At 44.0% G+C, this 26,742-nt stretch overlaps 1 protein-coding gene across 3 annotated transcripts in view; it reads right to left on the bottom strand.

The window, feature by feature from the left end:
* Nucleotides 1-6,313: 6,313 nt before the first annotated feature.
* DENND3 (DENN domain containing 3) overlaps nt 6,314-26,742 on the bottom strand; it is a 52,903-nt gene continuing 32,474 nt past the window's right edge. For all 3 annotated transcript variants that reach the window (XM_053250372.1, XM_053250373.1, XM_053250375.1), the window contains 11 exons: nt 25,011-25,532; nt 22,171-22,433; nt 17,730-17,900; nt 16,876-17,008; nt 16,421-16,528; nt 15,196-15,332; nt 12,944-13,104; nt 11,196-11,329; nt 9,980-10,098; nt 9,730-9,867; nt 6,314-7,750 (listed from right to left, as the gene is read on the bottom strand). In XM_053250372.1, the coding sequence (XP_053106347.1) occupies nt 7,550-7,750; nt 9,730-9,867; nt 9,980-10,098; nt 11,196-11,329; nt 12,944-13,104; nt 15,196-15,332; nt 16,421-16,528; nt 16,876-17,008; nt 17,730-17,900; nt 22,171-22,433; nt 25,011-25,532 (2,087 nt within the window). In that variant the 3' untranslated portion in view covers nt 6,314-7,549. The remainder of the gene's footprint in view (nt 7,751-9,729; nt 9,868-9,979; nt 10,099-11,195; nt 11,330-12,943; nt 13,105-15,195; nt 15,333-16,420; nt 16,529-16,875; nt 17,009-17,729; nt 17,901-22,170; nt 22,434-25,010; nt 25,533-26,742) is intronic.

The following is a 26,742-nucleotide window of genomic DNA, read 5'->3' as shown; positions in this document are numbered from 1 at the left end:
TCTGTACACTCTTACAGCCTGTCTGAATTGGGCTAATGTATTCAGCCACAGACCGCTGCCCAATGAGCACAGCCTTAAACATGCAACATCCCATTTTTGTCTTGCATTATTACCGAGAAAAGGGCCTGATCTACTGCAGGACGCTCCCTGGTCTGGGATGGTGGGAGTGTGCTCTTTCTCCTCCATCCTCAGGGCTGGCAGTGGCATCAACACACAGCACCCTTAGGCAGCTGCTGAGGGCCCACTGACTGCTGACACTTGCCTAGTCATCCCGGGGAGAATCATTGCTGCTAGTCCAGCAATCAGGAAAGAAACCCAAAGGTCACCGTGATCAGAGGAAGGGAGCGCGCGCACACACACACACACACACACACACACACACCACCGTGTGGAGGGTGCCCTCAAAGCTGGAGTGGCCCCTGCTGCTTTCTGCTACATTTGAAGGAGCAATTGGCTAATTAATGCCTTGTGACTGGGTTTAGATACTTAAATTATAAGCTGCCACTCATTCAGCCTTTACAGATGCTGTAAAAAAAAAACACCAGCCATGCTGCAGATTCTGTTATGTAGCACAGGGAACAGCCAACAAGAATGGAGACAGACAAAAGGCTTTGAAAGTGACGCAGCCATGCCTTTTCCTAGTGCTGTCTGCAATGCAGCCTCTCTCTCTCTCACACACACACACCCACGCCAGAACCAACAGCCCAAGGACTTCATTAGCTAAGAGGTGCCATTATCAGTAACAATGGAAGGATCTGCTGAGAACTGGTCCTGAAAAGTGGCTTTCGGAATTTCTGAGCACTGTTGTTGCCACGCTGCCTCCCTTCTCGACTCCCTTATGGGAAAAACTGACTTCCTCCAGAAGCACAGGAAGTAGAGAATTACGAAGCACTTGGTGTCAGGAGGGAACGCTGGCCCTCTTGTTGAATCGAACAGTCATGCCATGCCTATACTGAGCCCATGCAAAAGCTGCCTAGCAAGAGGTGATGCCAATATGGGGAGGTTTCCATTATAGAGTCATCAATACTTGCTTATTCTACAAAGTCGTTCTAAGGTTCATGAGATAATGAACATGCAGTGCTTCAAAAATGCTATATAATTCTAAGTATTATTGTTCTTGCTATCTCACGAGCCCTTTTACTGCAGCAAATGGAATCCCTGCTTTGGGTTCCGTTTCACTTCAGCTTGAACTGGCCACTTAGCTGCGGATATGCATGTGGTGGCTATTTTGCCTGCACCGCAGATGGGCCATTTCCCAACCTTTTCCCAAGTCTAGTGGCAATTCCCAAGGAGCTATGGCAGCTCGAGCCGTTGGCTATTAAACTGCAAAATATTCAGGGGCTTTGGTTCTGCAGAATGCAAATTGGCCAGCGTGAGAGCCCTTCGCTACACCCAAAGATTAGCCGTGAGGACTGTGCAGCTTCCCTTCCAGATATGTTTCTGGCAGCAATCCGCACTTTTGCAGGGAAAGGACAGATGCAAACATTGCTTCTCAGTCTCCCTGCCTGCACATTGCCCTGCCCATCAAGCCTGCAGGGTAACTAGTCCAAAAGCCCTGAGGCAGCTCTGACTCCATCCGCCGATCACTGCTCATCATGTCAGCCAGTTTTTCTTAAAATTAATCATAAAATATATTTAATTGGCGTGTATATGGCATGAATAAACACAAAGAAATCGATGAATGTGTGCAAATGTATTATCTTATACAGCAGGGATAAATCATGCATGCAGAAAGTGCATTAAACTGGGGAAGAGGCTAAAAAGGCAATAAAATAATGATACAAGAGCTGAACAAACAGCAGGGTAGGTGGACCGGCGTTCAAATAAAGCTTGGATTCAGATGAACATTGTGTTGGTAACAGATGGGGATACCAGAGAGGAGCGTAGCTCAAAAAAATAAATCAGGGGAAACTAATCCAATACAATTCAAATAAATATCGTAAAATCAAATCAACTGCCATCCACCAAGGCAAATGCTTCCTAAGTTATTCTCCACCAGTCTCCTCACATCGTCAGTAAGTTTGCCCCCTACGCAAAGAATCCTCTGAGCCAGCAGGTGCCAGCACTTAGGATGTCGTGCCTAGCAAACGGGAGCCTAACTTCAGAGGCCAGGGACAACCCAACACCTTGCCCTGATGATCGTATAGCAGGTGAGAAGATACAGGAGCACGCTCCATGCCGCTCCCCAGGCAGTGGGAGAAGAGGAGACGTGCAGGGCTACACAAGCGGCATGAAATATTCTGACAGTAATTTGGCAGGATGAACAGAGAAGCTCTTGCCTCACAGTGCCTAATAGGGAGAGAAAACACACACACACAGACACACACCCCTAGCTGCCACCCCCTTTCCTGGCCTGACCTTTTTCTGCACCTGCTTGCTGACTAATTGTGGGGCCGTCAACGCCTCAGTTACTCAGATTCCTTTCCCAAGATCTCCTCCCCTAGGAGCACAGAGTTAGGGAAGTGTGTCGTTCTCCTGCCTGGCAATGAACAAGGCTATTTCCGAGAATTTATACATATTCATTTTGCCATGACAAACCCGTTGATGTCAGGGGGTATTCAGGCACGGGCCAGGTCTGGCTGCTGCTGACCCCTTTGCCTTGCGGGGGTCTCCTCCTTCATGTTCCAAAGACAGACCGCCAAGCTATTTCCAGGGAGTGAAAGTGCCCATTCTATTTAAATGAGAAAGTGATGATCTCCTGGCAGAGACGGCAACTTATTAAAAGGGAAGAGCTGCCTGTTGCAGTGCTTGAAGCCAGACGCTTAATTCTAGCTAATACATTTATAATCAGGGGTGGCCATACAACAGCAAGAACTCAAGCCGGTATTGAAGTTACAGTCTTTTACCTGGGTGGTGGCCTCCTTGGAAGACTAAAAGGAGGCACGCTCTGGCTAATTTGGTGGAGGAGAGTTAGGGGACATGGACAAGGGCTGTGGATTTCATGAAAGGCCCTCAGCAACAGTTCCTCCATAATCTGAACACTTATTTAAACCCATTTTTACCTCCTACACCAAGGGAGGTTCCTCTCTGCCCAGCATGATGTTGGGCTTGCAAAAGCTCACAACCAAGCTGTGTAAGCACAGCAAAACAGGGTCTCCCATCACCCACACACAAAGCCCCAACCCAAAAACTTCAGAGGTGCCCATCATCACACTTGAAGCAGCACATAATTAACTGGCCCGCCCCTCTCCCATTTCTCATCCAGACCAGGGTCACAGCTGTATTTGTGCAAGACCTAACTCAGGGGCATAGCTATAATTGAGCGAAAGGGTTCAAAGAACACGGGCCTCCAGCTGCTGAGGGCCCTCCAGCTCCATTCCTCCCTATCTTCATGATCTCCCTTACTCTGGGGGGCTGCCAGAGAGAGGAATGAACAAGGGCCCCCTCTCCCCTAGCTACGCCCCTGACCTAACTCATGGCAGTACAAGCTCCGAGACCTTTTGGGACCTGTTGTCTTCATAGGTGGTTTGGGTTAGAAAGCATCCCTTTCTCCTTTGATGTAGGAGGCAGGATTAGAAATGAACAGTTAGGCTTATGTTTTGATCAGAAAGCAAAGGCCAGATTTATTTAAATGACTGTGCCTTAGAACAGATAGTTGCAGAACCAACCAGGATGGCAACCTTAGACATATTCCTGAGTGGTTCCCAGGACCTGGTGTAAGATTTCAGAGTTGCATCACCATTGGGTAGCAGTGATCATAGTGTGATCCAATTCAGCATATTTGCAAGTGGAGAATTGTCAAGGAAGTCCAACTGGTGAAGTCCACAGATGTACTGGACTTCAGTAGAGGAAACTTCTAAAAAATGAGGGGAACTGGTAAAAAGGAAGTCAAAAGGGAAAGTCAGGAGGCTCAAATCGCTCCAGAAAGCATGGAACTTATTTAAAACCACAGTACTAGAAGCATAGTTGGAATGTATACCAAGAAGGAAGAAAGGTACCACCAAGTTCAGGAGGACGCAAGTTCAGGAGTCAAGGAAGCTATAAAATGAAAGACGACTTCCTTCAGAAAATGAAAGTCCTGCCCAAATGAAGAGAACAGAAAGGAACATAAACTCTGTGAGGAGCTGAAAAGAAATGTCTCCAAACTGGGGGAGAGGGTGACAAAATGGCAAATGTGGTTGAATGTAAGCAAGTGTAAAGTGATGTTGGGGGCAAAAAGACATATTGGGGCAAAAAACGCGAACTTCACATATACACTGATGGGATCTGAGCTGTCGGTGACTGACCAGGATCTTGGGGCCGTGGTGGACAGCTCGTTGAAAAGTGTCGACACAGTGCATGGCAGCTATGAAAAAGGCTAATTTCATACTAGGGAATTGAAAATAAAAAATGCTGTTATAGAGCCTTTATTCAAATCTATGGTGCAGACACATCTGGAGTACTGAGTACAGCGTTGATCACCGTATCTTAAGAAGGACATTGTAGAACTGGAAAAGGTGCAGAAGGCGGCAACCAAAATGTTCAGGGGCCTGGAGCACCTTCCTTATGAGGCTAGGATACAGCATATGGGGCTCTTTACCTTGGAAAACAGACGACTAGGGGGAGACATGATTGAGGTGTATAAAATTATGTATGAAGCAGAGAGATTGGACAGAGAGAATTTTCTCTGTCACACACACAACACTAGAACCAGGGGTCACCCCATGGAACTGAAGGTTGGGCAATCTAGGACCAACAAGAGGAAGTACTTTTTCACACAGTGCATCATTAATCTATGGAATTCCTTGCCATGGGATGTGGTGATGGCTTGGACGGCTTTAAAAAGGGGCTTAAACAAATTCATGGAGGACAGGTCTATCAATACCTACTACTCTGGTGGCTGTGGGCCACCTCCAGCCTCAGAGACACGATGTCTCTCAATACCAGTTGCAGGGAAGAAACAGCGAGAAGGCATGCCCTCATCTACTCTTGCCTGTGGGCTTCTCAGAGGCATCTGGTAGGCCACTGTGTGAAACAGGATGCTGGACTAGATAGGCCTCAGGCCTGACCCAGCAGGGCTATTCTTATGTTCTAAAAGGCCATCCTCTTCTGCAATAACCGAGAGTGAAGAAGAGAAACAACAGCTGCACACCCTGCCTTCCTTGCTCAGAACTGCTAGATAGGTGGAGCTGGTCCATGGAGAGAAAATTGGAGCTGTTCGTTCCTCTAATTGCAACCTGCCGTGGTGAAATGAAGCGGGTGATAAAGCTTCTTCCACTCAGTTTCTTCATGTTAGGCCAATGCCATGGAGTAGAAGGGCCAGAAAGCAACCCAAGTAAGAATGCCATGAAGCTTCCTGAGCATGGGGTTGCAATTTTCCCATAACTGCCTTTTCAGGAATGGGGCAACCCACCCGGAGACTTCCCAATGCTCAGCAGATGACACTAGCAAGAGGTGGGTAGAATCCATCTTATTCAACTGGCAGAGGTCATATGAAGGGAATAAGATGTGTATGGTGGCAGCAAATGAAGGGCCCATACAAATACAAAACAAGCAAACGGTGCTGCTGACTAGTAATAATTTGGCCTCTGGGGAGGCACTGGCTCAGTCTCTCGAGGTGATGGAGCCGACTGTGAAATGCCAGCAGGGCATCCATTCCTACCAGTACCCCCTCCCTACCCTCAGGGGAAATTTCCACTGTGTGGATTTCCAAGCTCAGATATTCCTGCTCCAGCCCTGCCATGGGCTCTATCCCAAAGTAGCAGGGCCGTTCTTTTGTAGAATAGCAACCCCTGCTGTTGGGATGAGGAAGAGCATTTCTCACTGTGTTGATTCTTCACAGAATCAAGGACAAGAAAAGCAAATCACCTTTTTCCTCCACTTCCCCAAGTCGCACACTATTTGGCTATCCCTAAAAAAAAAAGGACTACCTCACAAAATCGAAGGTCTCTTCTCCAGCACTTTGGTCCCTGTATAAAATCTTTGAACTGTTCAAACAATATGCATCAGAACATAGACATGAAAATGGGTTGAAAATGCTGATATCCTCGACAATGTTAGCAACAGAAGTGACGTTTAGGATTGCAGCCTCACCAGCATACGAAAGACAACATGATGCTTTGTCTGCACTTCGGCATGCTAATAATATTTTGATATATCACTAAGCTCTGGTCCAGATGTTCTATCAGTCAGTTCAGTCATCCATTCCATTCATTCATTCACACGTTTGAGATGCTTCCTGTGTCAAAAGGCAGATCAGATGGGCAAACACATTTTTAATGCAAGTTTTGTTATTTTTTTACTAGACAGACACCAGTAATAATTTGACCTCCCAACGTGCTGCTTGTGTTCACAGTTCCAAGCTGCTACTGAGAAATAAAGAGACAGACTCAGGTTTTAGTTCAATACTAATTTTTTCATCAGCTCAGCAACAATCATTTTATTGTAAGACTGAAATATTTCCATTAGTTATACCAAATGTAGGAAATTGTTAGTTTTTAACAGCTTTTTATTAAATGTTTACAAAAATAACTAATCTTTACAGTATGTATATTAGAATTACTTATTTACATTCATCTATACACAATCAGAGGTCTACTGGGAGGGGAAGAACTTAATTGCAGTTGTGGACTCTGAAAGAAAACAACTGCCACAGAGGGAAAGGCAAAGTGCGACTTGCCATCAGTCGGCATTTTGCATGACGTGCTTGACAAGGCAACTTACACACTTTCTGAAAGGCACGTGCTATGCTAAGAGCACTTGAAAGGGGCAGAAGAGCTTTTATTGAGAACGAAATGAGCATACTGTGAAAGATAATGCTGCAAACGCCTTCCACCTAACTGAAATGTGTTGAACACATAAGACAGCAGCCCTACACTTAGGGACGTGGAAACCCCTCATGTGTTGCATTTACAGTAGCAGCTGTTTTGTTAAAAACAAACATGTAGCCACAGCCTTTTAAAGGGAAACAACTTCACCACATCCGGCCAAGACTGCAGCACCATTCTCACTCACTCACATCCTGCTCTGGCAGTGATCTCTTGCGGGTGTAGGGGGAGCCCCTCTGCTTGCAACAGGTTCCCCATCTGTTTCAGTGAAGACGCCCTGTCATGCAGAAGTTGTAGGCGCCAAAACAGAGGGATCAGTCAACAGAAGCAGGCCAGTTCTGCATCAACCAGCTTATTTAATTTAAGTCATTTCATCAAATCTAAAGGCAATGCTCATAATTCAAACAGGTATGGTCCCTAGTAGTGCAACAAACATTTTAGTTATCTAAAGGTTTTCTTTCAGGAAGCACAGAACTGTCATTACTGAACCCAATGCAGTCTATACAAGATACACCACTTGAAATACCTTGAAGTGACATTTATAATTTGATACAAAGAATTTCCCAGTTATTTCCCTCCTCAATTTTAAAGTGCTCAATGCTCAGTTCAGGATCACAACCAGCTATAAAGAGAAATTAACTTCGTTTGCTCCTGAAGAGTAACAAACACTGTGCACTGAAAAGTGATCTAATAAATTAAAAGAAGCCCTGAAGGAAGAATACAACAAAACGGAAGCTAACGGAATCCCCACTCTTACATCCAGGTTTCTACAACTGTATTAACACAAACGAAAAACGCTGATTCTATTCAACCTTCCAGATTGCAATTTTCCCTTCTTCCTTTCCAGAGCCACTAAGAACATATCTGTCCTCTGCAGAGCAGAGAGCCTTCACCGTATCAGTGTGTCCAACCAATTCTTTTTCTACTGTTTTCCTTTCAGCATCAACCACATAGATCTTTCCTTTGATTTTGCCTTGAGAACGTCCTCGGCTGCCAACCCACATCTGAAAAGCAAAAAACGATCCTTTAAAATATTAGTTTTCCATTGTACAGCTAAACTTACAAATCTAGTTCTTTCTGTTTACCATTTATTAGAATAGCATTGATAGGAAAGGGAAGGAATGTGACGCCAGGTTACATATGCAAGAAGCGTGATTAATCTCAAACTGGTGCTGGAACATTAACAGGAGCATGCATACACACACACACACACACACACACACTCTCTCTTACTCACTGACGACAAAAGTGTTGTTTTGAGGAGCAACAAGTGGTAGAATTTGATCAAGCAGCCTCAATTGCTTCTGGCCAAAAGCACAGGCATGTAACATGGCTTGATATATTCTCTCACTTCCATACTGTTTCAGAAGATGTACATCTCAGCACACACACACATCTCATCACCTTGCTGAAACCAGAGAACTGCAGTACAGTGTGGATGAATGGACCCCTTAATGAACTAAGTCTGTCAGCCACAAGCCTACTGAAGCCAATGGAAGAATGGACCCCTTCAAAAAGTCTAAATGTGGAATATCCTTCTAAAAGGTACTCAGAGCTCAACACTACTAGTCAAACAGTCACAATAACACACCAAAAATATAATAGCTAAAGAACTATAAAAATTAGTTCCATAAACCCATGAGGGCTTTAGACTTGTGGCATAGCAGCAACTGAGAACTGTTTAAAAAGCAGTTTAGAAAACTGATTTAAAGTTCACTGCATGTTATACTTTAAAAGAAAATTATTATAAGATGACGTACAGGTGGTATTTGACACCGAAAAAATTAGAATTAATGTATAAAAATGTTCCAAACAAATGTTGGAAATGTGGACAATGTGAAGGACCCTTTTTTCATATGTGGTGGTCATGCGGGAAGGCAAAGGCCTTTTGGGATATGATATATAATGAGTTGAAGAAAAAATTTTAAATGGCATTTCCTGAGGCCAGCATTTTTCCTGCTGGGAATAACGCAAGGATAGTTCTCCAAAGAAACATAACATTTTTTATGTATGCAACCACGGCGGCTAGAATAGTATATGCGCAGAAATGGAAAGATAATAAAATGCCCTCAAAAGAAGATTGGTTGATAAAAATTTTGGAATACGCTGAGATGGCAAAACTTACAGCACTCATAAGGGATGAAAACTTGGAATGTTTCAAAGAAGATTGGGAGCCATTCTTGCTTTACTTAAAGAACTATTTTTCCAATATGGACCTTTCAGCAGGGTTTGAAATTTAGTAACAGCAGCAGGTTGGGCAGGGTAAAATCGAGTTTGCAATGTGGAGTGTATAGGTTTTGAATTATTATAGCAATGGTAGATTTGAATAGCTAATATGAACCGTGCTGACTGGTAAGCAGGAAGTCAATATTTACCTAATTAAATGTAACAGGATTGTTAAGATATTGTAAAACTAATAAAAATTTTAAATGGGGGGGGGAAAGCAGTTTTTGACAAAGCATTTGGGGCAGAGAGAGAAATCCCACTAACCAATCGCTGGTTCAGATACAACGTGGAAATAGGGTGTGTTTAACTAAACTATGGTTTTGCATTACATCTCAGCTCCAGCCTGCCCACAAACTGTGACTTGTCTGGTGCCAGCAAATCAGGATCTGAAACCATGTCCAAGTTATCACAAACTGTATGTTACAAACCGGCTTTACGGTTGGATCCAGACGCCACTAGCAAACCAGTGAGGGCCACTGCACCATGGAAACTGGGGTGTGTGTGTGTGTGTGTGTGTGTGTGTGTGTGTGTGTGTGTGTGTGTGTGAGACTTATGAAGATAACTGCTGAGCAGAATGAAAACAAAAGCAGAAGCAGCAATAAACCATGGTTTGCCTGTGGGATGTCCAGAAGCAAACCGCAATGTGACTTCTTAACTATGGTGAGCACAATCCATGGTTTAGCCTTGGGACTGAAGCAGCCATGATCACAAAATAAACCAGCAAAAAACGAATAGAGTTGCCCTGTGTTTGATTTACCTGGTTTTTTACTTTCATCATACAAGTGATCTCTGAACAGTCTTGCAGGTTTATCTTCTGGGAGGGTATGGAGAGATCGGTCATATTCCAGATACAAAGCTCACTGCTCCCTGAACACGACGCCCAAACTTGGTCCCTCTAAAGGGAAAGATAGGCAGAGGGTAGAGGTGCAATTATTTTGAGATACACATTTATCTAGAACATTCTTTAGGTTAAATTCACAACAGTAAATGTATGCTCCATACAGTACCTCTGGAAACAACTGGAAACAGAGTAAGGACATAGGCAGATCTCCGGCACAGTCTTCCATTTTGACCTTATGCCGAATAATCCCATTTGTCATGACTACAAGAATACAACTTCCAATACCTTCAGTAAAGAAATGCAAAGAGGTTAGTATCTCATATAATGTCTTCTCATCAGAACAGAAAAGCAGACAGCAATGCATAACTCCTACACACAAGATGTAGGTATAAAACTATTTTTCTAGTGTATATGGAATTATTGGCCAGCATCCTGACTAATGAAATGCTTGCAGAAGGACATTGTGCTAGCACAAAGCACAAGTTGGTGAGAAGACAGCGAGGAGGGTCACTCTCTCTAGACAAGGAGTTCCAGAGTCTAGGCCCTCTCGCACGTTTATCATCAGCCACACCTCACACAGCACAAGAGGGTGTCTCCGGCTGAACCTAATGGACAGGCAGATGCATTTGGAAGGGGAAAAGACAGTTCTTTAGGTTAGCAGTCCCCTGATAACTGAGCAAAGAGGCACCTTTTTAAAGTGGTGATCCCCTTTAGCAGGGGGAGAGCAACTGACCCTATTCATCCCTAGCACAGCATCCCTGCATTGGCTGTTGCTGGTGTCTATTTTATGTTTCTTTTTTAGACTGTGAGTCCTTTGGGGACAGGGAGCCATTTTATTTATTTATATCTACGTAAACCACTTTGGGAACTTTGGTTGAAAAGCAGTATATAACTATTCGTTGTATTCATACACAAGGCCTAAGCCGTTTAGCATGTTGAAAGCAATAATCAGAACATTTTGGACTGTAGCGCGTTTTGAAGTCTCCTTGTATCCTGGTGCTGCCCTCTTCAAATTCAATACAGGAAGAAAAAATATACAATTATTTTCTGACAAATGGTAGCATTTGATCATGTTCATAAGCTCCAGAGGGAATGTCCTAATGTATAGAAAGGCCACTGGCAAAGTACTCAACTGACATGCATGCTGTAAATATAAGGTGTTAATCTCCACTGAAATGAAATCTAAAATAACCAAGGGTTGAAAAACTAAAGCAGATTACAGATGAAGACCTCAAGCAGATTCAACTCCCCATAAAAAGCATGGTGAAGAGAGGAAGAATCATTTGCCAAGAAGTGGTCAAGACAAGATAACTTCTTCTTCCCCTTTTATACATCATCTTCATTTTTAAATTAAAATGTTTTTTTAGAAAAAGGAAACTTACAGCACCAAAGTCGGTTGTTGTGGAATTTGATGGAAGTTAGAGTTTCGCAGGGGAGCTGAAATCGACGGTTCACTTTCAAGGTGCTGATGTTCCAAGCAATCACTGTCCCATCTACACTGCACGAATATGCCTCACTGTCCACATGCAAGGAAAGCACAGCATGTTAGAACACCACGCTAGAAACAGACAAGAAGTCTGCACAAGTAGCCAGTACTATGGATGAAGTTAAAACATGAAATTACTGTTGTGTCTTCAGTCCCATTTACAGGTGACAACAAGCACAGTGAGATGTTTTCTACACTTTTCTTGCTTGCTCTTATCTCATCATAAGAACATAAGAACAGCCCTGCTGGATCAGGCCCAAGGCCCATCTAGTCCAGCATCCTGGATAGTGGCCCACCAAATGCCTCTGAGGAGCCCACAGGCAAGAGCTGAGGCCATGCCCTCTCTCCTACTGCTATTCCCCTGCAACTGGTATTTAGAGGCACCTTGCTGGAGCTGGCCTATATAGCCTCCAGACTAGTAACCGTTGATATGCCTATCCTCCTCCATGAATTTATCTAAGCCCCTCTTAAAGCCATCCATGTGGCTGTCACCACATCTTGTGGCAGAGAATTCCAAAGTGTTGATTATACATTGCGTGAAAAAATACTTCCTTTTGTTGGTCCCATCATCCTCTGCCCTCTCATGTTTCAGCTGAAAAATCCCATTAAAGTTTTGTGGAATTGGGATTTTAACCTGTTATTGTCTTCAGTGTAATTAAAGTCATATTTTCCAGACAACTAAATCTGCTTCATTCTGCTGTGCCTTCTCGTTTAAATACATGGTATACCTTTCTCCTGGACAGGTCTCTTCCAGAGGGGCTGGACTGTCATTTCCATAATATTACTTTTGCTACGGCAGAAATGCCAAAAATCCACACCCAGCTCCTCATGGAATGAATTTTAAAAACAAATGCATGCAACAATTGAGCAACCTGCTTCTGAAACAAGACCTGACCACATATCTGTTGATGTCAACCAGAAGTAGCTTACCCTTTATTTATTTATTTACTTATTTATTTTTAAAGTCATACATTTCCAAAAGCCATTTGGACAAAGTTTAAAGTATGAGAGCAGTGTGTCTTAAACATTCAGATACTGTAAGACTAATTGCTAACTTGACCCCTGCTAACTTGGCAAAGAGGCACCTTTTACCGTGGTGATTCTCTTTTATTTTAGCATGGGGAGAGTAACTGGCCCTATCCACCCACAGCACAGTACCTCCAGTGACTGTTGCTGGTGTCTATATTATGTTTCTTTTTAGATTGTGAGCCCTTTGGGGACAGGCTTCCTTCTTATTTGTTGGTTATTTCTCTGTGTAAACTGCCCTGAGCCATTTTTGGAAGGGCGGTATAGAAATCGAATAAATAATAATAAAAATAATAAAACATGTATTGTGCTTTTTAAGTTTCTTAGCTCATCTCCTTGTATTTTTTTGTTATGCTGAAACCTCCATTGGCTTGGGAGGCACTACAAGCAATAAAAGGCCTGTCATGTTTCCCAACATGCCAGGAATTGTTTCATGAACACATTTAACAGATCTACATACATGTAGCCAGCGGAACATCACAACAGGAATACAACTTGCCCACTAGCTGTGTATTGGCATTTGGGACAATCCATAACAAATGCTATGTTAATCATAAGCATTTACAATTAGCTGCCGACACACTCCCAGATAGCTCTCAATGCTGAATAAGAACTGACCTGAACATACGGTCTCGGTTTTCCACAATGATGTCCACAACTTCAGAGCGATGGTCATTAAGCTGCTTATTGCATGACATGCTATGAGTGTTGATTATATAGATAATGGAGTCTTGAGAACCAATCCAGACTTGGCTATCTTCTGCCATTACCATGCATTTCTGCATTTACAAGAAGAACAATATAGGAGAACTAAACAGTGAGATATAATCTTAAGGTTTTTCTCCTCCTCCTTACTAAAATAAGAAACACTTTAAAGTTGTTTCAGTAGGTTTAATACGTATTGAAAATGGTGGGCATAACAAAGGGCTTAGCAAGGTGGGCCTCAATGATTCCAAAATAAAACTCTGAGTGTTTTTCAGAGAGCAAACTTCTCTGCATAGGAGGAAACCTTAGATGGGCAGTTCCCCATAACAAACACTCTTCTTCTAGGAAGACGATGCAGCTACAGGTGAAACTCGGAAAATTAGAATATCGTGCAAAAGTCCATTAATTTATGTAATGCAAATTAAAAGGTGAAACTGATATATGAGACAGACGCATTACATGCAAAGCGAGATAAGTCAAGCCTTAATTTGTTATAATTGTGATGATCATGGCGTACAGCTCATGAAAACCCCAAATCCACAATCTCAGAAAATTAGAATATTACATGGAACCAAGAAGACAAGGATTGAAGAATAGAACAATATCGGACCTCTGAAAAGTATACAGTGTACTGTGCTTGATTGGCCAGCAAACTCGCCTGACCTGACCCCATAGAGAATCTATGGGGCATTGCCAAGAGAAGGATGAGAGACATGAGACCAAACAATGCAGAATTGCTGAAGGCCGCTAATGAAGCATCCTGGTCTTCCATAATACCTCATCAGTGCCACAGGCTGATAGCATCCATGCCACGCCGCATTGAGGCAGTAATTGCTGCAAAAGGGGCCCAAACCAAGTACTGAATACATATGCATGCTTATACTCATATATCAGTTTCACCTTTTAATTTGCATTACTGAAATTAATGGACTTTTGCACGATATTCTAATTTTCCGAGTTTCACCTGTATCTTTGCTGAACAAAAATGAACACCCTTACCTCCAACAAAAGGAGATAAGACAAAACCCACTAGTACAGAACAGGAATTTGAAACTGTATTTTGCATCTCTCAGTTCCTCTGGGACCTATCACTCTCAAGCCTGCACACCTGGGTCTCGCTGCCTGCCCAGGACCTCCCCCCCTCTGAACCCCTGATGTTTTCCAACAGTAACAAAACCGCAACGTGAGTTCAGAAGAGACTAACACAGTGATCTTCACTATTTTTCAAGTGAGGGCCATTTGGGCGAAAAAAGAAAAAAGAAACAAACTCTCTGATGCGAGAGCCATTTCCCACGGTGCTGATCTCTGCACCGTACTGCACTTTACTCAGGGCTGGGAGAGCCCTTTAAGAGAGACAGAGCCTTCTCTGAGAGCTCCAAGGGGAAAGTGCAGGGAAGGGCTACACTTCCTGACGCTCCGTGCAGGCCTTCCAAGATGGTGCTGCAGGGGCTCAAGACGGCTCCGCTTCCCTTAAAGAGCTCAGTTAACGGCTCTGCTTCCCCCCAGTTCTGGGCAAAGATCTGCACTGCACAGTGAGAATGGTCATCTCTGGACAGCTCCAGGGAGGCTTTGGCCGAAGCTTCACACAGGCCCAATGATGTCAGGGGGCCACACTGAGGGTTGACAGGAGGGGGGGTGCCACTGGCCCGCGGGCTACCATTCACTTCCCAAGCATTGACATTTTTACATTACATGCAGCATGTCTGGCATGAATCACCAGTAGGGTATCCATGTACACATAGTCCAGGAAGAAAGAAGAAAAAGTGGTTGATGGGTGGGTGGGTAGGGAATAGACACATCTGTTGCCATATAGCAATAGCACTTAGCACTTACATTTATATACCGCTTTATAGCCGGAGCTCTCTAAGCAGTTTACAATGATTTAGCATATTGCCCCCAACATTCTGGGTACTCATTTTACCGACCTCGGAAGGATGGAAGGCTGAGTCAACCTTGAGCCCCTGGTCAGGATCGAACTTGTAACCTTCTGGCTACAGGGCAGCAGTTTTTCCACTGCGCCACCAGGGGCTCACTAGAGCTCCTAGAACAAAAGGTCATCATGGTGGAAGATTCCAAAAAGCTTTATAAAACCAGTCCATTTTCAGCATTGGTTTTATATGATCAAATAATTCTTGATCCATATCCTCACACTAAACATTACTTACCAGTTTAGAGCTCCCCACTTTAAAACAGTGTTGTCTAGTCCATGAAGACGCATCAAACACAACCACCTTCCCTTCATCTAAAGCACACCATAATTTCGGATGGGCATCTCCATGCCTTTCTGCTGGATCAAGCTGCCCTAAATAGTGATGAGAGAGAGAAACGGCTGTCAAATGGGTTTGTGACAAAAGTGTTGCTAAGCCACATACTAGTCAACAAAGAATAAGAAGCTGGTCATCCCTGTCTGCACGCTAGAAGACACCCAGGCTTTTATTTATTTATATATATCCCGCTCTTCCTCCAAGGAGCCCAGAGCGGTGTACTACATACTTAAGTTTCTCCTCACAACAACCTTGTGAAGTAGACTAGGCTGAGAGAGAAGGGACTGGCCCAGAGTCACTCAGCAAGTATCATGGTTGAATGGGGATTTGAACTCGGCTCTCCCCAGTCCTAGTCCAGCACTCTAACCACTACACCACGCTGGCTTAACAGCCAGTATTTTTGATGCTGTGTAGTAAATACTACTAAGAATTCCCTCAACTATTATTGCTTGACAATAAACCTAGCTTAGCATATGACCCTTTGTGCCTTCCACAAAGTTCAACACAACTGAGCCTACCAAGGCTTTCAACTAAAAGAGTGGCTTCTGAATTACTGCATTACCCACCACTTACTTAGTCCACGCAGCACTGGTGAACTGAGTGTTGGCCTGGGAGCAGGTCCAAATCCCACCCGCCCGTCCCGGCCAGAAAATGCACAGGGTGGCCTTAAACAGATCTCTCTCTCTTTCTCTTTCTCAACATACCCTACCAACAGGGCTATCAAGAAGACAAAATGGGATAAGCCAAATCCCTACTATACAATGTTAAGAAGTAACATTATATAGTAAGGACAGCTCCCTAGCAATCCCTTTATAAAAGGAAAGGAAAGATTGTGCCTTCAAGTCGGTGTCAACTCCCGGCAACCACAGAGCCATGTAGTTTTCTTAGTAGAATACAGGAGGGGTTTGCCATTGCCTTTCTCCTGCACAGTATGAGATTATGCCTTTGCCATTGTCACGGAAGTGAGCATCCGCCTCCAGCACCTTCTTATATTGTTGCTGCCCGATATAGGCAACTAGAAATATATATTTACTGGGCACCGTCTAGGAAGCAGACTGGCGAGGATACGAACTAACAGCCTCTTGCTCCCTAGGCAAGCTGCTTCCCCGCTGTGCCACCTTCATACCTGGTGTATAAAGCAAGACCTCCACTGCCTGTGGAAGAGTTTCACCGGCCGATGGGTTGATCTTGTGCTTCAGTGTTTCTGCAGTTGTTTTGGGGACCATCATGGGCACTGGGGGAAAAAAACAAAAACAGAGAGAGATGTTTGCTAAATGACGTTTAGGGATAAGAGGAAACCACTGTGTCCCCTTATTGTACATCAAAAGCTTCCAAAAAGAGAAAGGTCAGCCGCAAAAAGAAAAACAAAACATAGAGAATGGAGAATGGTCAACGCAGTCGCAGCACCTAGGATCTTCTTCCTATCACAACTGAGCCTGGCCAGGAGCTTGTGTGTGCACCGCTGCCATACTCATATCTAGGCTTCAAGCCATTCCTGGGCTTGACTGCCTCCACAGTAGCATGGTGGGGTTTATCAGCATAGCAGAACTAGGGGTGAAATCAAGCCACAATCCAGCTCACCTTCATTCTTCATCTTGTCAAAATAGGATAGTTTGGAAGCAGCATAAATAATTTTGGAGGAGGACTGCAATGCACCCACCACTGCATCCATCAGGAGAACATTGGTAAGTGCTTGCTGAATATATTGAGGATCCTGGAAGGGATGGGGAGAGACACAAATAAAAGCCATTATTGCAACTTGCACTTTACCTTCTGACCTTATAAAAAGGCTCATCCTGTATATATTTCACAGCAATATGCCCAAAGATCTACCCAAAGCTGATCTATAGCACTAAATTTCCTCCAGTTCATTCCAAATATGTTTTATTACTGTATTACTTGTCTTTTTCTATCCATGTGGTTATGGATGAAAAAGCTGGACTTTGAAGAAGCAAGACAGAAAAAGGATTGACGTTTTTGAACATTGGTGCTGGAGAAGACTTTTGAGGGTACCATGGACAGCCAGGAAAAACAAACAAATGGATCATAGAACAAATCAATCCACAATTTTCACTCAAGGCACAAATGACCAGGCTCAAACTTTCATACTTTTGACACATTATGCAAAAACCCAGCTCCCTTGAGAAGTCCATAATGCTGGGAAAAGTTGAAGGAAAGAGAAGATGACCAGTAGCAAGGTGGATGGATTCGGTTACACCGGCAATGACTGCACCACTGAGAGACCTTAAAGGCCACGTTGAGGACTGATCATCCTGGAAAGAATCTATCTATGTGGCCGCTAAGAGTCGACACTGACTTGACGGCACTTAATCAATCAATCAACCAGCCAACTACTTGTCTTAACAAGATGGAGGAAACACACAAAACATTTTCAACAACGAAGACATTTCAGTAGCCAATACAAAGTGTCAAACCTTGTGATCATCTGCCATTTTTTTCCCAGCCCACATTTCTTTTATCATCAAGTGCCAAAGGTCACATTCTGTTTTAAGATTGGCTTCAAAGACTTCCTTTTTGGACATGGCTTTTATTTTCAGAGTGGGAATTCGGAGGAGGAAAAAGGTAACAGTAGTACTCTTCACTTCCTGAGGAAAAAGAAATCCAAAGAGGGAAATAAGAACTTAAATTGAAGCAAGGTGAAATGTGTTTTATCTAGTCATCAATTAGAGCCCTGAAATCTTTTATGATAACATTTCAATCCCCCAACAGAAAGCTCTTTACAGAGACTTGCTTTTTTCTAGGCAAAGGAAGTAGGAAATATACAACCCATATCAGATTCTTTATGCATCACCTTGCAGCATCTTACTAAAATGCGTTTTCACTTCCAGGCCAGAAAAAAAACCAGGTTGCTCACTTGTAACTTATCATCTGTAAGTGTTCTGTGGACATTCATAATACTGGGTTCTCCACCTAAGCAGGACCTCGTGGGTGGAATATCCATGTCCTCGTGGTGCTCATAAACTACCCCATTCATAATCCTGGGTGATTAGCAAGCTTTCCCAGGGAGGAGAGAGCAGAAGTTACTGCAAGTCCCTTTTCAAGACACCTCTTTCAAAATTTGTTCTGCAGCAGAACATATGTCAATTGCATAATGTCTCACAAAAAGCAGCTCCAAAGACCACGTTGCCACTTTACAGATGTCCTCTGCCTGTATTCCAAACAGATGTGCAGCTGAAGTTGCCAAAGCTCTAGTAGAGTGTGCTTTGATAGTATGTGACAGCTCTACTTTTTGTAACTTCTATTTTATCTTTCATGTCTGTCTGTAGGTTACCTGAACACATGGCATCTTATTGAAACGGAAGTGGCTAATGATCTGGATTCCGTCCCACCAAATGCTTCTCAGTACTGAGGTGCTGCCTCGTAATATCAGTGGATTTCACAAAGGTATCCTTCGATTTATTTTGGAACTCCTCCGGAAGGTCTTCGGGGTATATAGGTGTGTAAAGGTAAAGTGTGCCATCGGGTTGGTATCGACTCCTAGTGACCACAGAGCCCTGTGGTTGTCTTTGGTAGAATACAGGAGGGGTTGACCATTGCCATCTCCCGCCAGTATGAGATAATGCCTTTCAGCATCTTCCTAGATCGCTGCTGCCCGATAGAGGTGTTTCCCATAATCTAGGAAACATACCAGCGGGGATTCAAACCGGTAACCTCTGGCTTGCTAAACAAGTCACGTCCCTGCTGCACCCTTAGGTGGCATACAGAGATAGAGAGAGAGAGAGAGAGAGAGAGAGAGAGAGAGAGAGAGAGAGAGAGAGAGAGAGCGCCAAATGGAGTGGTGATATTTTGCCAGACAGGCCATAGAATTAGCCATTTTTTGTTGAAAGACAAGCAGTGACATATACTCTCTGTCCATACTGTCAAGTTTCTGACCCTCCTTATCTTAAAAGTGGTGGTTCTCTTTATTTAGCAGGGGAAGAGCAACTGGTCATATCTAGTGTGCTCTCTAATGTTTTTCATCCATGTGCAGAATGAGTTTTGTTCTGGGCAGCAGTATCAAGGCAGTGTGTGTGCAGGTATATTCAGAGTGGGACTTGCCTGATTCAATCTGAGCAGGAGCTAAAATTAACTGAGCGGACATTCAAAAACTTGTGTGCGCGCACACACTTTAGAGGGAACACTGGCCCCATCCATCCCCATTCCACAGCATCCCTCCAGTGACTGTGGCTGGTGTCTATCTTATGTTTCTTTTTTAGACTGTGAGTTCTTTGGGGACAGACAACCATTTTAATTAATTATATATATCTATGTAAACTGCTATGGGAACTTTGAAAAGCAGTATATAAATATTTGTTGTCGTAGTAAATCTACTTGAGTGGAATGGCAGTGACTTGACTTACTACTAGTTGCACAGTCAATTACCAGAGAATTAGGTGGAGGGTGTTTTAGCAAGGAAGAGCCATCTCCCTCCTGCACCCTGTATAAACCATCCAATCTCTTAGAAGTTGGTGTGGGTGAAGCTAGAGAGTCCCATGCTGGCTGTGCCGCTTTTGATATTATAGGAAGCATAGGGAGCACAACTTGGGATTGTTTTAATGAAAGGCGGTATATAAATTTAACAATAAATAAATCAGGTTGAGCAGCATGCAAAGCTGACATGAAATCGTACACCAAATCCTGTATTTCCAATGACTGTTTAATAATTTCCAAACCTAAAGCTTCCACCATCTCTGCCACCTGCACATGATAGGCCTTCATTTCCTCTGTTAGCGAACTGGATGGTCTTGCTGGAACATTTTCATCAGTTGATGGATCAGATGGTTGTTCTGTGCCTGCTGAACCAGCATCTGATTCTGAAGATGTATCATAATCCTCCCCAGAAAATATTACACATTCTATCAGAGCTGCAATTTCCTGAGTATGCTGTGTATGACTAATTTGTTGGTCTGATCATTCTTGCGCTGCCGCTGTGAGTGCAGATTGAGGCTTGGAGATTAGAACAGGCTGCATCGTATGAGGAACCCAGCTAGTACTAGTAGTAGCTAATGGTCTTGGAGGTTGCAAAGAGATCGCTGCTGGTGGAGGTTGGCAATGAGGTCGCTGCTTCCTCAAAATTGAGGTTGCTGTGGTGCCAACCTGCTCGTGTTTCCTCGCAGGCGACAAGGCGGGCATTTCCTCATCAGAAACTTTCTCTTTTGTCTTGTGTTTTTTATGGTGGACTGCAGAGGAGGAATCCTTGGAAACCTCAGCTGACCGTTCTGACACATGCTCTCCCGATGTGGATTTGCCTCTTGCTACAGGAGGTTGTAGGTGTGCGGCCACAACAACCCTCCCTCTAGGCACAGATGTCAACACCAACCTTGTTGTTTTCAGAGACCGCAGCATCGGTGTCGGAGGGTGAAGTGCCTGCTCATAAAGTGCCACCTGAAGATGGAGCGCTCCATTCTTAAATGTCTGGAAGGAGAGGGATGTGCAAATCTTGCAAGTCCTGGTGTTATGATCCTCCCCCAGACAGAGTAAACAGGAGTTGTGGAGATCTGTGGTGGGGAGCTTCCCAAAACACATTTTTTTAACGTCCATGGAGAAATTGAAAGCCAAGCCGCATCAAACCAAAAAGCAGTCGGATTCCAAAAATAAACCAAGTCAATATCCAAAATCCAAGAAGAATTGCCAGTAGCCAGTCCAAAAGTACAAAACCAGAAAGATCTGACCAATGTTTGACTCTCTTTTCCACAGAACCAAATCCAACCGAGCAGCAGAGTCCAATGAGGTGAATGCTTTGGCGGTCAGAAAGTAGGGAGAGGCACTCCAAGAACCAAAATAAACAGTCATGCTGAGCGCAAGAGGCGGGCAGTGAGCAGTATGAAGAGCTTGTATATTCCACCTGTGAGGTCCTGCACAGGCACAGAACCAAGGATTACAAATGTCTAACAGATCATACTACAGATCAGCAGAATTCTAGTCCTAGGTTTGCACCAATGAGTCCAGCTATGTAATGACGCAAGTTTCCAGTGCTGTCCTCCATGCTGAAAGAGTCGCCAAACCTGCCCCAAATGTTCCTGTAATACAACTGATGATTAATTTGCTACAGTAAAACTGATGCCAAAGGCCAAGGCATTTCACATGATCCTGTGAATTCCTGCACAAAATGAAGACCCAATCCTCTTTTAGCTATAAGGTGCCTAAAAATAATTCCAGAATTGTAGCGATTTGAGGCTGCTGCAGCATAAACATATTCAAGGCACCACACATTTACGGTGCCACAAGTTTATTACAACAAACTTTCAGAGACTAGAGCCCATTTCATGAGATGCATGAAGTGATATCCTTAGCTAGCAGATACACACAGACATAGGAATCTGCCTTCTACTGAGTCAGACCATTGGTCCATCCAGTTCAGTATTGTCTATACGGACTGGCAATGGCTCTCCAGGGTTTCAGGCAGGAGTCTTTCAATATCTTACCTGGAGATGCTGCCAAGGATTGAACCTGGGGCTTTCTACATGCAAAGCAGATGCTCTACTACTGAGCTACAGCCCTATCTCACTACTCTCCCCCACCACAAACATACACAGCTACAGAGAAAAACAAGCCCTACTGTAGACAACTGTTTTCCTCTTTATAGGAGTAAAGATCTCTGCCAACTGAAAATAATGTTTCATATATCGGACAAAGCGGGCTCTAGTCGATGGAAGCTCGTGTCAAAATCCATGTATTAGCCTTTAAGGTGCCACAAGACAGTATAGTTGTCAAAAGTATTTAACTCTCACCTCCAGCAGCATCACATCACAGAAATATTCATTTGTAGGCGTTCTTTAGAACAGTTCTTTCCAGTGGGATCGGTGTTCGTTCAAACCTGTTACTAGGTAACTAAAGATCTTTAAAATTCAGCTACTGACTCTAGGTCACACTCACCTCTATATCTCTGAAAGCTGCAATCTCTTCATAGGTAGGCCGTCCTCCTTCAGTCAAGAGGAACAAGCGCTTCTGAGTCATTGCTATTTTCCCAACTCCTTTGTTAGTTTTAACTGAGCACGATAACTTATAGACACACTCATTTTTGTCTAAACGTTCAATTACAGCAGGTGGTAGGTTTACTTCCTGAGCTTCTGCTTCCGTTTCCTTCCAGTACTTGTAAAAGTCTTTAAATGTTTCTGGATCTATTTGCTTCTGGTGTCCTTAAATCAAGGAAGCATATTTCCTGTTAACATTTCCACACAACTGGCATGTTATTTGGCAAGATGGCATCCTGAGAAGGGGCATATGGCAGAAGCCACCAAGTGTCATTCTATATTTTGAGAGAGATATTCCTGGGTAAAGTTTGAAACCCTAGACAGAACAGAAGTTTGGGATTATTCCAGCCCATTTAAGGGCCAAAGGAGACCTGAGCAGAGCAGCCACATTCAGTGGTCACGTATCCCATTTAAGTATAAAGGGTCTCGGCAGATGAGAGGAACTGAAGTCTCTTCCACAACTTTTCTCCTGGTACTCTATCAGATACCAGAAGTGAGCCAAGTGGAGGGGAAAATGCCTGACGTGACTGAGAACAGGGAGCTATAGTGGATAGAGTTCAAACCACTCTCAATATTAGCCCTCACTTCACAGTGAGGCTATTCACACGATTGTAGAGAGTCGGGCTTAGCCCGCTCTCCCCGCTCACTCTTACAAACCGGGTCTCACCAATCATGAGACCCGGCTCATTGTGTGAGAACGGGGCAAACATGTGAGCAAAATTTTTAAAAGTGACTGCTCCTATCACGTTTGGTTTGGCTCTTTCAATCAAAATTCTTTGGGGTCTTTTTCTCTTTATCCTTTAGCTACGGATGTTGGCCTAGTGGGATTTGTCCAAAAAAGTACAACACATTTCGTTAGGCCCTTGGAAGAGAAAAGGAACACACACACATACCCATTATTTGGGGATAGCGAAGAAATCAGTTTACAACCCCTATCAGAAAGTTCTTGAACAAAAAAACTCCACTCACACTGCTACGTGTGTGTGTACTGAAGGCACACCTAAGAGCAGAGGCATAGCTAAAATTGAACATGGGGCGGGGGGACAAATGTCTTTGGGCCCTTGGGCAAGGGGCCACCATCCAGGAGACAGCTTACGCTTTACTCTCTCCCTCACACCCCTTTGAAAAACGAAGCCAGGGGGAGGGGAGGACCCACCTTCACCTTTTGTCCTAGGGCCAACTCCAGCCTTGCTATGTCCCTTGCTAAGAGCCTGTGTATTCCATATCCCCCTCCTCTGAAACAAGTGTTTACTCAGCAAGAACTCAAGGCCTCAGTGAAACCTATTTCTCAGCAAGGGGCTGAACTGCCTAAAGGAGAAACACACCAAGCCTCACACAGTGCTACCTGGTTGCCCCCTCCAACCAAAGTGGTCTTTGTTCCTTCTTCATTCCCCCTGGAATTATAGCCCCATCCACTGTTGCTTCCCCTTTCAAGCAAACTCCCATTTGTTTTGGCTGGCAGAAGCGACTTCATCACAATCAGGAATTTAGATATATCAAATAAAAGGAAACAGCACACAAGAGAGCCAATCCAGCAAAAAGAGAGGTGCTGAGCAGAGGAAAGACAGGAAAGAGCAACCGTGCCAGGCAACAATTAGACTTCACCCCCAAGTTTATGGCAGGGTGTGCATTATGTCCCACAGATATGAAGCAAACGAAACTGCCCTTCAGCACATCTACCGTAACTGTAGAATTGCCAAGCTAGAAGAAAAACAATCAACTATTATTAATTTTTAAGTATAATAACCAATGCCATATGGATACCTGTATGTTTTCTCCCACAGGGCGTATAACAGCTTAGGGAGTGGGATTTTAAGTTGAGAAATGGTGCAGGGGAAAGGGTTGAAATATCCAACCACAGCATCAGAGACAGTCACACACAAAAAGTATCCCCCTACCACCTGGCCGCTCTTAAATTTAATTTAAATAAAAGCTTAGGAGATCCTGTTCTTAGATTCCCCACGTCATATCTAGCCATGTCTGTGCCCTTGGAGAGTTAGTGTCAGTCAGAGTAGATAATACTGGGCTAGCTGGACCAATGGCCTGACTCTATATAAGGCAGCTCCATAGGTTCACTGGAATAGGGCAAAAGCCCTTGTAGTAGCAAGAGAGGTTTCCTTTTAAGAGATCAGACAAATGGCAACATTCATATGTAAGCAATATTGGAACTCTACACCAGTGCACACACAGATAGCAGCCACTGACATCAAGGACAACTTGAATTCTAGTTATTATTAACAATTTTGCAATCCTATTGCATTTGTCAGCCATCCACACATCCAGAGTCAATGGGCTACAACTCTTCCCATTTGGAGAAGGAAGACAGATCGAGAACAGGCTATTACATATGATCATTTGTCAAAGGACAGCTTACAGTGTGCATGTAACTGATAGATAAACCAGCCACCTGCATTGTCCTGCCATGTTGCAAGGGAAATTTCACCTCACTTCTGCCAACTTCCAAGCCCTGCCACAAACATCACCCTGCACATCACATCAGTCTATGATTAAAGTAGGGACTGGAGTTCAGGCACAAGCATTCCAAATGCAAGATTCCCCACTGACATCCTAGTAATCAACTTGCTAGCATTTTCTAGGCATCCACAAATAAATCAGGGAATGGACATCACTACATGAGGAGAAATAGCCATATTCAGGGCAAAGCTGCACTGGAAAAATGCAAGCATGAACAGTTCTGACAAAAGTGCCTACATGTGCTATTCCCCTATTATTTTTGCTCACCTACTGTTAATGCATCAAATAGCCGTTGTATAGTATCAATATCTTTAACGATCCCAGATTCCTGAATGCGTTTCACGAAGTCATCCAGCTGCATGTGAGTTTTTGGCAACTCAAAGTTCTTCACATGGTCATCCACTTTGTTTACCTCCCTTTGCTTATCCATCACTAGACTTATCAGCCTCTTCAGTTCTGGCTTCTGGTCTGCTTGGGAATGGTCAGACGGAGAAAGGTTTTCCACCATTCTTCTCACAAGGACTGTAGGGAATATCCTTATGTCTGTCTTATACAGATTTTGGAAGTCTGAAAGTGCATTCAGAAGCTTTCCTTGCATCAGACTAATAAGTCCCCGAAGGTAGAAATATCTTGCCAAAAGGGCAGAATTATCTGGGGGCAAAGTGTTTATAGCTCTGCTGAGGTGGTTGATAAAGTCAGCATAGTAAGAGGAAACACAGTGACCCAGCAGTGGGTAGTGAATTTCTGGGATCTTGAAAGTGCTCACTGATTTCGAAGTTGATCTTGTAGCTGGAAAAGGACAAAACAAAAAGGACTGCTGAGATATCAGATTCCAAAGTCAAAAAGGACCACATAATTCACTATGCTGCACCTTAAACTCTGATTTCACTGACTTTAGCAAGGTTTGTTTAAGGTTCTACAGATTTCCTTGCTGATAAAGAAGACAAGCAGAGTGGCAAAAAGAGTGAAATAGAGCTTCACAGTTAGATACACTGGCTTCTAAGGTCTGCCTGACCTTCTGAAAGAGAAAAGATTAGTGGTGTGCACAGAACCGTGGAGGTGCGGTTCGATGCGGGTGGGGGTGGCTCTTTAAGGGAGGGGGAAGGTGCACTTACCTCTCCTGACACTTTCCCCCCGCCAGCGCTCCATTTTTAGGGCAATCCATGGGGCAGCGGCATATTTCCCTGCTGCCCCTTCCCCCGTTCTTGGCCGGAAGTATCGCCTGCGTGTGCATGTGATGTGTGCATGTGCAAGCAATACTTCCGGCCACTTCTGGCCAAGAACGGAGGAAGAGTCCGCATGGAGGTATGCTGCTGCCCCAGGGATTACCCTAAAAACGGAGCGCCAGTGGGGAAAAAGCGGCGGGAGGGGTAAGTGCACCCTCCCTTAAAGAGCCACCCCACCCCTCGGGGGCAAACCTTCGAGCCGGCGCTGCTCTCGAACCAGTTCGGAAGCCTTTAGAATGGCCTCCGGACCAGTTCGTGCACATCCCTAGAAAAGATACAAAACACAGCCTCAGCAAGAACTTAATTCGGGGGGTGGGGGGAGAAAACCCATCAAATCTCAGCTTTTTAAAAGTTCTGCATGTAGGAAGTGAGCTCAAGATTGAAAAAACACAAACAGGAAAAAGTAATCATAGGTCTGCTAAATAATTCTAAACTGGAAATTTGTTTGGTGATAAATGGAAGCCCAAACTATTAGACAAGACTGACAACAAAAGATCAATCTGAATGACAATGCTGGAGGCTAAACTCTACACGGGAACTTACAACAGATCAATTTGGAAGTTACCTGGTCAATCCACACAACTTGTAGTGAGGAACCGGAGCTCACGCCTTGGCTGATTACTTGCCACTTTGACGCAAAGTAAGGTGTGGGCACACGTCAGCACCAAAATGAGCACACTCTTCACTACATTCATGTCCGACACCTCTTTCTGAACTGTATCCTTTCTGGAACCTGGCCATGAGCACCTAATTCTTCCAAGTTCCCCCACCTC

This window comes from Hemicordylus capensis, chromosome 4, assembly GCF_027244095.1.
Source record: "Hemicordylus capensis ecotype Gifberg chromosome 4, rHemCap1.1.pri, whole genome shotgun sequence".
Classification (NCBI taxonomy): domain Eukaryota; kingdom Metazoa; phylum Chordata; class Lepidosauria; order Squamata; family Cordylidae; genus Hemicordylus; species Hemicordylus capensis.
Note: the sequence above shows the minus strand (reverse complement) of the source record. Positions and strands in the feature narration are given on the sequence as shown.